General features: G+C 50.1%; 2 protein-coding genes and 1 long non-coding RNA gene across 3 annotated transcripts; 1 reads left to right on the top strand and 2 right to left on the bottom strand.

Moving 5' to 3' along the window:
- The first annotated feature begins 809 nt into the window (after positions 1-809).
- On the top strand, positions 810-1890 carry LOC115350453 (circumsporozoite protein-like). The gene is made up of 2 exons (XM_030036099.2): positions 810-1419; positions 1597-1890. The coding sequence occupies exon 1, from the start codon at positions 881-883 to the stop codon at positions 1373-1375; it is 495 nt and encodes a 164-aa protein (XP_029891959.1). The 5' UTR covers positions 810-880; the 3' UTR covers positions 1376-1419; positions 1597-1890.
- A 7423-nt stretch (positions 1891-9313) lies between these two features.
- Positions 9314-10740, bottom strand: LOC121233769 (translation initiation factor IF-2-like). Its single transcript, XM_041128544.1, has 3 exons — positions 10150-10740; positions 9944-10012; positions 9314-9322 (listed from the first exon to the last, which is right to left on the bottom strand). Exons 1-3 carry the CDS (start codon positions 10738-10740, stop codon positions 9314-9316), a joined length of 669 nt encoding a protein of 222 aa, XP_040984478.1.
- Positions 10741-12681: 1941 nt separating this feature from the next.
- On the bottom strand, positions 12682-13428 carry LOC115350506. Its single transcript, XR_003926470.1, has 2 exons — positions 12990-13428; positions 12682-12909 (listed from the first exon to the last, which is right to left on the bottom strand). It is a non-coding gene; the product is annotated as an uncharacterized LOC115350506 (long non-coding RNA).
- Positions 13429-13515: the final 87 nt, after the last annotated feature.

Below are 13515 nucleotides of genomic sequence, written 5' to 3' on the forward strand. Positions count from 1 at the left end.
GAAGCCTTGTGTGTGTGCAGGGTTGGGAGAGCGGAGTGCCGATCGCACAGAGGCGAGGAAAGGTGCAAACACAACAGAGCCCCGGGATCACCAGCGTATCGCTCGTCTGCAGATCAGCCGCTTGCATCTGGTCTGCTCGGACGCGCTGTTTTCTGAGCAGAGCTGCCCCTCTGGCACAGAGCAGCTTTGGGTCTCTGGTGGCCTGCCTTCAGGCCGTCACCTGGGTTGCCGTATTTTTTAAAATCTCTCGCCAGCATCTGTCGACTGGCTGCTGTCACTCCCGCAACGCTGATGCCGCACGCAGACCGACACAGCAGTCCCTGGGGCTTGCTCCAGGGCAAACCCCCCCCCCCCCCGTTGGCAGGTTGACTGTGCTGCTTCTCCTGCCCAGGTAACGGGGTGTGGGGCAGGGACAGAAGCAACCACCCCAATTTTCCGTCCTTTGCGTTCGACCGCCGTGAACGCTCCAGCCGCTCGGGTGCTTTTCGGCACGGCGGCAAGGAAGACCGCTGCCCGGGCTGCGAGGGGGAGAAGGGCAGGGAACCGCGAGCCCCGTGCCCCCAGTAAGCAGTCCCGGCCTTTGGCTGGTCTGAACTGGGCTGAGCCGTCGGTCCCCGCTCCCCCGGCCGGTGCTCGGGAAAGGACCGTCACGCCGCCGCCGCCGGGCGGCCGAAGGTGGGCACTGCAGCTCGGGGGCTGCGAAGGCGCGGCGCCGGCCCCGTCCTCCACGCTGCCGTCCGCCGGTGGCGGCGCTGCGACACCGTGTCGCGATATCGTCCGGCGGCCGAAGCGCGGCGCTGCAGCCCGGCGTTGGCGCGCCGGCTCGGGCCCCTCCGGCGCGCCGTCGGCGGCCGGCGCATGCGCGGTGCCCGGGGGCAGCATGGCGGCGCGCAGGGCGCGGGTCCCGGCGGCCGCGGGCGAGCGCCGGGAGCACCGGGGAGGCGAGCGATCCGCTCCGGCCGGGCGGGGGCGGGGGGTGTCTCCTGCCCAATGCCCGCTGCCCGCCCGGGGGCGGGACGGGACGGGAGGCCGCAAAGCGGCCGCTGCGGCAGGCTCCCGGTCGGCCGGAGGCGAGGCGAAGGCGGGCCGGGGCAGCCCCGGGGAGCTCCCCGGGAGCGGAGGGAAGGGAAGCGGGGGCGGAGCGGGCACCCCCCGGCTCGGCAGAGCCCCCCCTCTCGCAGAGGATGCGGTTGTCCGTTCCTCCCCCGGGGATGCCCCTGACCGCGCCCGCCTCAGGCTGGCGTGGGCTGTCTCTGCCTGGCCTCCCGCTCCTCGTGGTGTGGAGCGCAGAGGGACCGGCGGAGCGCTTACTGCCTGCGGGCAGGAGCTGCTGCAGCTGGAGAGGCCACGGAAAGGTAGAGCTGCTGAGGAATAAAATACAGCCAGCAGCTGCAGACGGGAGACTGCCTGCCTCTCCAGGCGAGGAAGGATCCCTCTCAGCGTACTCCTCAGCAGATCTGATCGCCAACGTGCACCGCAGGGTCTGTACGCATAAGCAAAAGCACAGTACAGCCATGTCGTGTGTGCGCATGCGAGGCTGTGTTTCCAGGAAGCCTCATATTGTAAGAGCTCTAAGACACCAATCTATTCTCTTAGGTGGATGACAGTCAAGTGACCGGAGCTACACAGGAGGAAGGGAGAGGGAGAGAGAGAGACAGATGTGTCTGAACTGTCAAATTCTCCCAGCAGCTCCAAGAGCGGGAGGTACAGTGAGTCCTGGACCCCTGGGGCTGTGTCACCCCTCTTCTGCATCCCGGTCGCTCCCTGCCCCCACCTTCTCTTTCTCTCACTGCTGTCATTCTTTTTTTTTGCTTCCTGCACCTCTCCCTCTCGTATTCTCCAAGTCCCCCTCTTTCTCTGTTGTTCTGCCTCTCCATTTTCTTTTTCTCTCTGCAATTCTGTCCTGTCCCATCCCTCTGGTTTTTTTTCATCCTGTCTCTGCCCTGCAGCCCATCACTACTTTGTCTTTCTCTGTCTGTCTTCCTACCCCAATCTTGTTAATTCCTCCCTGCCTGCCCTTTAGCCCTTCACAATTCCCACTACGCTCACCTGTCTGATGCTGTGTCTCTATTTTTAAATTCCTTTCTCTGCCCTGTATTCTAGATACACTTTTACTTTCTTAGATTCTCTTGTTCCAGGTCCCTGTCCCTATGTTTTAACTTCTTCCCTCACTGTCCCATAGCCTTTTTTTTTTTTTGTCTTTATCATTCTCTCTCTGTCTGGATCCCTGTCCCTATTCTTTATTTTCCCTCTCTCTCCCCTTTAGATTATCAATGTTTTTGGTATTTTTCAGTCTCTCTCTTTTCCACCTCCCTGTCCCCTTTTTTAATTCCTCCTTCTGCCCTGTGACCCATCACTAATCTTTGTTTTTCTCCATCTCTCTGTCTGGTACCCTCTCCCTTTTTATTAGTTCCTCCTCTCCGTCCTGTAGCCCATTGCTATTCCCCCCCTGCCCCACCTCTCTCTGTCTCCCTTTCCCTATTTTTCAATCCCCCCCTCTCTGGCCCATAGCTGATCACTGTTGTAGTGGGTTTGTGTGGCAAGCTGGGGCAGGGGAGTGGGCAGGGGCTGCAGGGGTGGGTTCTGTGAGAAGACACCAGGACTTGCCCCCATGTTGGGGCATAGCCAGTTCCAGCTCCAAGATGGATCTGCTACTGGCCAAAGCTGAGCCAACCAGCAATGCTGGTAGCACCTCTGTGATATTTAAGAAGGGCTAAAAAAATGCTGTGCAGAAGCTGTGATAGAGACAATGTGAGTGTGAAGCAGCCCCGCAGACACCAAGGTCAGTGAAGAAGGAAAGGGAGGAGGTGATCCAGGTGCCAAAGCAGAGATTCCCCTGCAGCCCGTGGGGAAGACCACGGTGACACAGGTGTCCCCCTGCAGCCCATGGAGGTCCATGGCGGAGTAGATATGCACCCTGCAGCCGATGGAGGACCCCACGCTAGAGCAGGTGGATGTACCTGAAGGAGGCTGTGACACTGTGGAGAGGAGCCCACACTGGAGCAGGTTTTCTGGCAGGACCTGCAGCCCCATGGGAATGACCCCACACTGGAACAGAAGAGTGTGAAGGAGGAAGGAGCAGCAGAGACAACTTGTGATGAACTGACTGCACCCCATTGCTCCCTCTCCGCCTGTGCTGCTCAGCAGGAGAAGGTAGAGAAGTCAGGAGTGAAGATGGGCCCAGGAAAAAAAGAGAGGGGTGAGCGGAAGGTGTTTTTCAGGTTTGTTCATATTTCTCATTATCATACTCTGATTTTGATTGACAATAAATTAATTTCCCCAAGTCGAGTCTGTTTTGCCTGTGACAGTAATGGGTGAGTGATCTCTTTGTCCTTATCTTGACCCACATGCTTTTCTGTTGTATTTCTTACCCTCCTGTCTTGTTGAGGAGGGGGGATGATAGAGTGGCTTGGTGGGCACCCATCAGCCAGCCAAGATCAACCCACCACAGTTTCCTTCTATCAGCCTCCCTGTCCCTATTTTTAAAATCTTGCCTATGTTTCTTTTATGCCATCATCTCTGAAACTTCCTTTCTACCTCTCCATCCCTATTTAAATTCTTGCATGTTTCTTAAACCCAGTTGCTTTTTAAATTTTCTTGCTACCTTTCCCTCTCTCGGTCTCCCTGACCTTATTTTAATTTCTCACCTGTGTTTCTTATACCCTGTTGCTTTTCAAATTTTGTTCTTACATCTCCCTCTATGCAGCTCTGTGTACCTACTTTTTGATTCTTGTATCCTGTTGCTTTCAAAATTTTCTTTCTATGTCTCCCTCTATCCAGCTCCCTGTCTCTAGTTCTTAACTCTTCCCTCTCTGTCCTGTACCCTGTCACTTCTTACATTTTCGTTCCGTATCTCCTTCTTTCTATCTCCCTGTGCCTATTTGTTAGTTCTTGCCGATGTTTTTTGTATGCTGTTGCTTTTCAAAATTTTTCTACATCCACCTGGCCCCCTATTTCTGTTTTCTAGTTCTTGCTGTTTCTTCTCCCCTATCACTTCAGAATTTTTCCCTGTCCCTTGTCCTGTCTCTATCTTCTTGTCCTGCCAGTCCCTTCCCCTTCTCCCCAGCTTCCTATTATTTATTCCTCCATCTCCATCCCTGTTGTTTTGCTCAGTCTCTCCGCTCTTCTCTCTCTCCACCCTTTTCTTGCTCCTCATCCCTCTCTTGTTCCCAGCATCCCATTTTCTGGCTCCCTGTCTCGCACCTCTGTGTCCCTCTGTCCTTCCTCCTGCTTTTCTCTTCCCTTTTATCCCCCCATCCTGCTACCTTTGGGCACTGAGCCTTGTAGCCAACTCACCGCCAGGATTTCTTATGTGCATTAATGAATTTTCCTGCCTCCTCTGTGTCCCTGGATGTGGGCAGGTGCAGGGGTCGGGGTGATGTGCTGTGTGGCTTTGGCAATGGCCCCTGTTCTGATGGGCTCCAGCTGGGATTGGGGTAGCTCCAGCTGGGATTGGGGTAGCTCCAGCTGGGACTGGGGTAGCTCCAGCTGGAGCTGGGGCATCCCCAGGTGTGGCCAGTGAGGCTGAGGATGGGGCTGGTCCTGCTGTGTGAAGGGGCTCCAGCTATAAAGGGGGCTGCCTGGGCAAGTCTGCCTGGGGGGGAACTGGCTGGGGAGGGAATCCAAGGGGGTCCTGCTTGCAGATGCCTCCAGCGAGGACCGGCCAGTCCCTGTGGCAAGGAAGGATCCCTCTGAGCTGTCCCCAGCCTCACGCAGAGCTGCCACGTGTCGGGGAAGCCTCGTGGATGAGAAGCGTTGAGGTGTCCGCTGCGTGCTGCCGAGCGGGTGAGGGTCGGGCAGCCGGCACTGGGGAGGAGGAAGGGGCAGAGGCAGAGAGAGAAGCGTCGCGGCGGTGAAGGTCTCCTGCCGGCATCAGGAGCTGTGGTGAGTCGCACGTCCTCTCCTCTATGTCCTGGCCCATCTCTGACATCCTTCTTTAGATGTCTGCCTGCCTCCCTCTCTGCCTGCCCACCTACGTGTATGGCTCCTCAAAACTTATTCTTCTACCAACTCTGCCCAGTACCCTGTTGTCTTTTAAATTTTTAATATGTCTCTCTCTAACCAGCTGCTTCTCCCTGTTTTTTATTTTTTCCACACTCCCTTGTATGCTGTTACTTTTTAAATTTAATTTCTGTCTTCCCCTGTCTCCCTGACCCTTTATTTTAATTCCTCCCTCTCTGTCCTGTACCCACTTGCTTGGGACTGGCTGGGCATCGGTCAGTTGGTGAGCAATTGTTTTCATTTGCATTGCTTGTTTTTCTTGGGTATTCTTTTCCTCTCTCTCTGTTTTGTTTTGTTTTTTTTTCTCTTACAGCTCTTTTAAAAAATGTCTTTTTAATTATTAAACTTTTTATATCAACCCATGAGTTTCTCACATTTACCTTCCTGATTCTCCCCCCATCCCACTGTAGGGGAGTTAAGTGAGCCCCTGTATGGTACTTAGTTGCCAGCCAGGGTTAAACCATGATGCTACGTCTACTTTTATGAAGCTGCCTATTGCTATTTTTTAATTATTTCCTGTCTGTTGTGTACCCTGTTGCTTTTAAAATTTGCTTTCTATGTCTACTCTTATCCAGTTCACTGTCTTTATTTTTTAATTTTTTCCTCTCTGTCCTGTGCCCCATCACTTTTGAATTTCCTTTATATTTCTCAGTTTTAGTTCATTGTGGCTGTTGTTTAAATTTTTTTCTGTCCTGTACCCAATCACTTCTTAAATTTTCCTTCTATGTCTACTTTTATCAAGCTGTGTATCACTATTTTTTAATTTTCCTCACTGTTGTGTACCCTGTTGCTTTTTGCCTTTTCTTTCTATGTCTACTTTAACATGTTCACTGTCTTTAAGTTATTCCTGTCTGTCATGTAGCTTGTTGCCTTTTAAATTTTCTTCCTATGTCTGTTTATTTAGTTAGCTGTCCCCATTTTTTAATTCGTTTGTCTCTGTCGTGTAGCCTGTTGCTTTTTAAAATTTACTTTATATGTGTCTCTATTTTTCACCCTATCTTTAGTTTGTAATTTTTTCTTGCATTTCTTTAATGGCATCACTTAATTTTTTTTCCGTGTCAACTTTTATTGTGTTGCTGTCCTTATTTCTTAATGTTTTCCTGTCTGCTGCCCTGTTTGAAAATATTCTGTCTGCCTTTATCTAGTTCACTGTCTTTTTTTAATTTTTTCATCTCTGTCCTGTACCACATAGCTTTTAAAATTTCCTTTCTATGTCTCAGTTTTAGTTCGCTATCTTTATTTTTTTAATACTTTCCTGTCTGTCCTGTACCCTATCGCTTTTTACAGTTTCTTTCTATGTCTACTTTAACCTATCCACTTTTTTGTATTTTAAGTTTTTCCTCTTGTGTAACCTCATTTTAGTTTGCTGTGGGTATTTCTTAATTTTTTCCTTATTTCCTTAATCCCTGTTGCTTTTAAAATGTTCTGCCTAGTTTTATTCTGTTCACTGTATTTTTTAATTATTTCTTGTCTTAGTGCCCTTGCTTTTAAAGTTTTCTGTCTATGTCTGTGTTTTAGTTTGCTGATGCTATTTTTTTAGTTCTTGCTGCTCTTAATCCCTTGGCTTTTAAAATTTTCTACTTTTAACTCGTTCACAGTCTTTTTTTTTTTTTCCCCCTTGGTTTTCCTTAGTGCCATTGCTTTTAAAAATTTCTCTACTTCTTTTTAGTTCAGTGTCGCTATTATTTTTCTCCTTATTTCCCTAATGCCTACTGCTTTTTATAAGTTCTCGCTATGCCTATGTTTATTCCCTTTGCTGTCTTTTTTAAATTGTATCTTGTCTTTCCATTTAAAAGCTGTTGCTTTTTAAATGTTCTTTCTATGTCTCTGGTTTAGTTCGCTGTTCCTATTTTTTAATTTTTGTTCTACATCTGTTTTAGTTCACCATGACTATTTCTTAATTTTTTCCTTATTTCCTTAATCCTTCTTGCTTTTTAAGTCTTTTTTCCCTACATTTATCCTGTTTGCTGTTTTTTTGATTAGTGCCCTCACTTTTAAAATTTTCTTTCCATTTCTGCATTTTCATTTGCCAACAATATTGTTTAATTCTTTCTTAATCCTTTGGGGTTTAAAATGTTGTTTCTATGTGTACTTTTATCTAGTTGGCTGTCCCTATTTTTAGTTCTTTCCTGTCTGTTCTGTACCTCATTGTTTTTTAAATTTTTCTTCTGTGCCTACTTTTGTCAAGCTCCCTCTCCCTATTTTTTAATTCTTTCCTGCCTGACATGTAGCCCATTGCTTTGAAAATGTCCTTTGTATGTCTCTGTTTATTTAGTTTGTCCCTATTTTTAATTTTTTTTATTTTCCTAGTCCTTGTTTCTTTTAGTATGTTCTATGTATGCTTTTATCCTGTTCAATGTTTTTAGTTCTGAATTATTTCTTGTCCTTCCTTAGTGCTGCATTTTTTTTTAGATTTTATTTCTACATCTCCATTCTAGTTTGCTGTCCTATTTTTTTTAATGTTTTCATCTCTTGGCTTTTAAAATTTTGTTTCTATGTCTACTTTTACCTACTTTGGTGTCCCTATTTTAATTCATCTCCTGTCTGTACTGTACCTTGTTGCTTTTATAGTTTTCTTTCCATGACCACTTTTATCAACATGCCTATCCTTATTTTTTAGTTCTTTCCTGGCTGTCGTCTCACATGTCACTTTTAAATTTCCTTTCTATGTCTGCTTTTATCCAGTTCACTGTCTTTATTTTTTATTATTTCTTGCATTTCTTTAGTACCCTCACTTTTTAAATTTTTTGTCTATGTCTTTGTGTATTTGGTTCACTGCCCCTATTTTTTAATTCTTTCCTCTCTTCATCCCTTGGATTTTCAATTTTTTTTAACATCTACTTTTATCTAGTTTCCTGTCTCTAGTTTTTTAATCTTTTCCTCTCTTAATTCCCATCACTTCAAAAATTTACTTTCTATGTTTCTGTTTTAGTTAGTTGTCCTTATTTTTTATTTTATTTTCTTTGTTTCCCTAAACCCCATCACTTTTAGTATTTTCTGTCTTCTCTTATCCAGGTCACTGTCTGTATTTTTTCATTTTTTTTTCTTGTCTGTCCTTTACACCTTTGCGTTTAAATTTTTCTTTCTATGTCTGTGTCTTAGTTTGCTGTCCTTATTTTTCAAGTTTTTTTCCTTTATTTTCTTAATCCTTTTTTTAAAAATGCCCTTTCTATGTCCACTTTTATCCCATTCACTGTCTTATTTTTTTCATTTTTTCTTGTCTTTCCTTAGTGGTGTTGCTTTTAAAATACTCGTTTGCTTTTATCGAGCTCTGATGCTGAATTTTTAATTCTTTCTTGTCTGTCATGTACCCTGTTGGTTTTTAAATTTACTTTGTATGTCTCTGTTTTAGCTCACTGACCCTATTTTTTATTTTTTTCCTTTATTTCCTTAATGCTGTGCTTTTAAAATGGTCATTCTATGTTGTCTTTTATCCAGTAACTGTTTCTATTTTTTAATTTTCCTGTCTGTCATGAACTGCATTGCTTTTAAAATTTTCTCTCTATGTCTACTTTTATGTAGTTCACTGTCCCTATTTTTCAATTTTTTCTCTCATAATTCTTCTACTTTTGAAATCTTTTTTCTAGGTGTACTTTCATCTCATTTTCTGTCCCTATTTTTAACTTTTTTCCTGTTTATCTTGTTGCTTTTAAAATTTCCATTCTATGTCTACTTTTATCAAGATGTCACTCCCTGTTTTTTAATTTTCCTGTCTGTCCTGTACCCCATCTCTTTTAAATTTTCTTTCCTTGTCTGTTTTTAGCCAGTTTGCTGTCTTTATTTTTTAATCCATTCTAGTATGTCCTGTACCCAGTTGCTTTTAGAATTTTCTTTCTATGTCTCTGTCTGTCACGTCCCAATTTCTCAGGATGACAACTCAGGTTTGCTGATTCCCAAGTCAGGATTAAAGTGAAAGGACACCAGGGATCCTTTACCTTGCAAAACTCAACTTTATTCACTCACCACAAACTGGCATGAGACTATGTCAGTAAACTGTATAACCTGTGCTAACCCTACATCCCCAAACATATACTGCAGGCCTTGCTTATTTTTGGATCAGTTCAGGGAAGACAATAAGGAGAGCTGGGCAGAGAAAGAAAAATCAGGGCAGCAGCAGGATGGAGATAAACTGAGACAGTCAACAGGACAGAGAAGAATATGAATATGGGCAGGGAGTGGGACAAAGGGATACAGCAAGAAATGACGGGACAGGAAGCAAGACAGAGTGACAGACAACAATAATGACAATGAGAGAGAGAAAGACAGAGACCATGAGAAGCACAGGGGGTTGGAGAATTTAGAAAGAGAGGTATTAGGAGCCCTGCAGAGAGACAGAGGATGAATAAAAAAAGGGGCAAGAAGGAGCACAAAGGGTCAGAGAGAGTACGAGATGAACAGGAAGGAGGAGAGGGACAGTGAAATATAGATTAAAAAAACCAAACAGCAACAGCGAGCAAGACAAAGGGATAGAGAGAGAAAGTAGGAAGAAGAGAGATAGGAAGGCAGGGACACAGAGCAGCATGTACAGGTGCAGAGAGGAAAAGAATGCCAGGGAACAGGCCAGGGAAATTCGGGGGGGGGGGGGGGAAGAGATGGATGCAGATCAGGACAAGGAGATAGAAAAGGAAAAAACAGCAATTGGCTGCAGGACAAAAATGGTGGGGAAAAAAGAGGCAGAGGGAGCAGGACAAGAACACAGAGAGAAAAAGAAAAGGGGCAGTTGAACAAGAGAGAGAAAGGGAGAAAGGAAGAGGGAGCAGGACAAGAGAATAGACAGAAGAGGAGAGGTACAGGGAAGAAAGAAAAAAAAAAAAAAAACAAACATCACAGCAGCATGGGAAACAGAGAGGACCAGGAGAGGGGGAGGGAGGGACCGGGATGCACAAGAGGAGTGACAGGGCCCTGAGGGCCCAGGACTCTTGGAGCTGCCAGGAGACTTTGCCAGCTCAGATGCTTCTTTCTGCTCCTCTCCTCTCCCTTCTGTAACTCTGGCTGCTTGGCTGTCCTCCACCTAAGAGAATAAGTGTCTCACAGCTCTTCCAAGACGAGGTTTCCTAGACACGTAGCCTCGCTCGCTCGCACACCGCGTGGCCGTACTGCCCTGTTGGTGACACATACAGACCGTGCGGTGCACGCTGGCGATCTGACCTGCTGTGTACTACGAAGAGGGATCCTTCCCCACCTGGAGAGGCAGGCATGCCTCTCTCTTGCATGCAGCGGGAGGCAGCTGCCGGCTGGATGGCCTTCCATTTCTTCTTCTTTACCTTTCCGTGGCCTCTCCAGCTGCAGCAGCTCCTGCCCGCAGGCAGTAAGCGCTCCGCCGGTCCCTCTGCGCTCCACACCACGAGGAGCGGGAGGCCAGGCAGAGACAGCCCACGCCAGCCTGAGGCGGGCGCGGTCAGGGGCATCCCCGGGGGAGGAACGGACAACCGCATTCTCTGCGAGAGGGGGGGCTCTGCCGAGCCGGGGGGTGCCCGCTCCGCCCCCGCTTCCCTTCCCTCCGCTCCCGGGGAGCTCCCCGGGGCTGCCCCGGCCCGCCTTCGCCTCGCCTCCGGCCGACCGGGAGCCTGCCGCAGCGGCCGCTTTGCGGCCTCCCGTCCCGTCCCGCCCCCGGGCGGGCAGCGGGCATTGGGCAGGAGACACCCCCCGCCCCCGCCCGGCCGGAGCGGATCGCTCGCCTCCCCGGTGCTCCCGGCGCTCGCCCGCGGCCGCCGGGAACCGCGCCCTGCGCGCCGCCATGCTGCCCCCGGGCACCGCGCATGCGCCGGCCGCCGACGGCGCGCCGGAGGGGCCCGAGCCGGCGCGCCAACGCCGGGCTGCAGCGCCGCGCTTCGGCCGCCGGACGATATCGCGACACGGTGTCGCAGCGCCGCCACCGGCGGACGGCAGCGTGGAGGACGGGGCCGGCGCCGCGCCTTCGCAGCCCCCGAGCTGCAGTGCCCACCTTCGGCCGCCCGGCGGCGGCGGCGTGCCGGTCCTTTCCCGAGCACCGGCCGGGGGAGCGGGGACCGACGGCTCAGCCCAGTTCAGACCAGCCAAAGGCCGGGACTGCTTACTGGGGGCACGGGGCTCGCGGTTCCCTGCCCTTCTCCCCCTCGCAGCCCGGGCAGCGGTCTTCCTTGCCGCCGTGCCGAAAAGCACCCGAGCGGCTGGAGCGTTCACGGCGGTCGAACGCAAAGGACGGAAAATTGGGGTGGTTGCTTCTGTCCCTGCCCCACACCCCGTTACCTGGGCAGGAGAAGCAGCACAGGCAACCTGCGAACGGGGGGGGGGGGGTTTGCCCTGGAGCAAGCCCCAGGGACTGCTGTGTCGGTCTGCGTGCGGCATCAGCGTTGCGGGAGTGACAGCAGCCAGTCGACAGATGCTGGCGAGAGATTTTAAAAAATACGGCAACCCAGGTGACGGCCTGAAGGCAGGCCACCAGAGACCCAAAGCTGCTCTGTGCCAGAGGGGCAGCTCTGCTCAGAAAACAGCACGTCCGAGCAGACCAGATGCTGTCGAGAGATTTTAAAAAATAAAGCAACACAGATGACATCCTGAAGACCCACAGAGAGGAGGGGAGATGACCCACAGACATGGTGGGTGCAGGGGGAAGACCACTTGGTACGCCTCCATTTGATCCCCGGTCCCCTGAAGATATCTGTACTTTGTTCAATTCCCTTTTGAGCTCATTGCATCCCCAAGATGACTTTGGTCTCTTTGGCCCCTTCAGGAACTCTCTAATCCCTATGACAATGCCTCTGGTTCTGTCAGAACCTTTTCCAAAGCCATCTCTGTGCTCCAGAGCAGTCTGTTTTCTGCCTTATAGTATGTTTCTATTTGGTATCTGGCACCAAAGCAGAAGCTGATCAGGAACACAAGACCTTGGGCAGCAGCCTCCTCAGGGACAGCTGGGGCAGCAGGAGTGCCCCAGCTCCTGAGAGCAGCTTGGTGAAAGCTACTGGGAGGGCCCTTCTGTGAGCAGAAAGGAGAAAAAGTATTGTCACAGAAACAAAAGAACAAATGGAGAGCTCTGGGGTGCAATAAAAGAAAAAACAACATCAAGGGATAGCAATGCAAACAGAGGACTCCTTGGGGCATACAGAAATGAAAACAGAGGACCCTGGAGCACACCAAAAATCACCAGAAAAACTCTGGGAGGGGAGAAAGCCCCACAGAAAACTTGGTGGCATCCTGCAAGATGTATGCGGGGCCTGGGAGCACACCCAAACACAAACAAAGGGCCTCGCTGCCCACCAAAGGGGCCATAACGCATGCTGTGAGGCTCAGGGTAGCTTACGGGATGTCTGCAGGTAGCCCCTCGCTCTGTGCAAAGCCTGTCTCCCGGCACTGCTTCCACTGGCCCAGCCCTTCACCCCAAACATGCCTGCAATATCTGGGGGTGTAAAGAGCAAACCCAGGAGGGGCCTGGGGACTTCTCATGGTCCTGGAGGGGCCCTGGCTGCCCACCAGATGATGGAACATGCCACCAACAGCCCAGAGCATCCATGGTGACACAACAGAAACTCCCTGCAGCCCTGTGAACAGCACTGGGGAGCTCCAGAAACCCCCAGGGATCCCAAAGAGGTCTGAGAGGCCTTTGGACCAGCTGCTCAATCCCCAACACATAATGCATAACCTCCTTACTGGACTTTGTCACAGGAACTTCCAAGTGCAAAGGGACTTCAGCACAGCCATAAGTGCAAAGAATAAAGCTACAGTTTATTAATTAATGCACATAACTCCTGGGAGTGAGTCTGCCATGGGGCTCACTGCCCATATGTTCCCCCTTCCCCTGCGACACCTGAAGAATCATCACTGGAGCGGTGTTTGTCAGTCCGGTTAAAAACAGTCAGCTCTTGCTCCTGCTGCCCTTGATGTGGTAAGTCAGTGAGCAGCGCTTCCCTCCCCTGCCTCTGCTTTTTGCTTCTGGAATACAATTCAGTTCAGGTATTTGAGAGGAAAACCCCCCAGCCCCAGCCCTTTCCCTGGAAAATAGAGGCACACACCACCAATGGAACACCAGGTTTTCAGTCATCTCCAGACTGCGTGGAAAGCAGCATCCAGCAAAACCAGGATAAAAACTACGGCCTCTAAAAACTCCAAACACCGGAGAGCTTGAGCTAATGTGAAACAGACTCCAGCCTGGACAGTGATACAAGCAGGAGTTCACTTCGCTCACTTAAGCTGCCTCTCGGACAACACAAGCGGCCCAAGTCAAACAGACCCCGCTGGAAAACCCTGTTTATCCAACAGCGTGCCAGAAAGCAGCGTGAAGTGCAGGCGGAGGAGATGTCATACCGGCAGACTCTGCTGAGGAGGAGAGACGACATCAGCAGCTCCACACCGCCCTACACCTGCGTGCTCCAGCATCTGCCCACCGCCTCCCTCCCGCCTTCCCTCCGCCGCTCGCCACGGATCACCCGCAGCCCGTTTTCCTCAGCCCGTTCCTCTCAGCCCGCTCCCGCCGGCGGGCACCGCGCATGCGTACTGAAGCCGGCCGCGCTCTGATGACGTCGCCGCCGGAAGCGCCTC

The sequence above is a fragment of the Aquila chrysaetos genome, chromosome 13 (assembly GCF_900496995.4).
Source record: "Aquila chrysaetos chrysaetos chromosome 13, bAquChr1.4, whole genome shotgun sequence".
Taxonomy (NCBI): Eukaryota; Metazoa; Chordata; class Aves; order Accipitriformes; family Accipitridae; genus Aquila; species Aquila chrysaetos.

Coding starts and splice junctions, on each gene's coding strand:
- LOC115350453 (XM_030036099.2), top strand. CDS start 881: ATGGCGGCGCGCAGGGCGCGGGTCCCGGCGGCCGCGGGCGAGCGCCGG.
- LOC121233769 (XM_041128544.1), bottom strand. CDS start 10,740: ATGGCGGCGCGCAGGGCGCGGTTCCCGGCGGCCGCGGGCGAGCGCCGG. Junction 10,013..10,149: donor CTCTTCGTAGTACACAGCAG/GTCAGATCGCCA, acceptor TTATTCTCTTAG/GTGGAGGACAGCCAAGCAGC.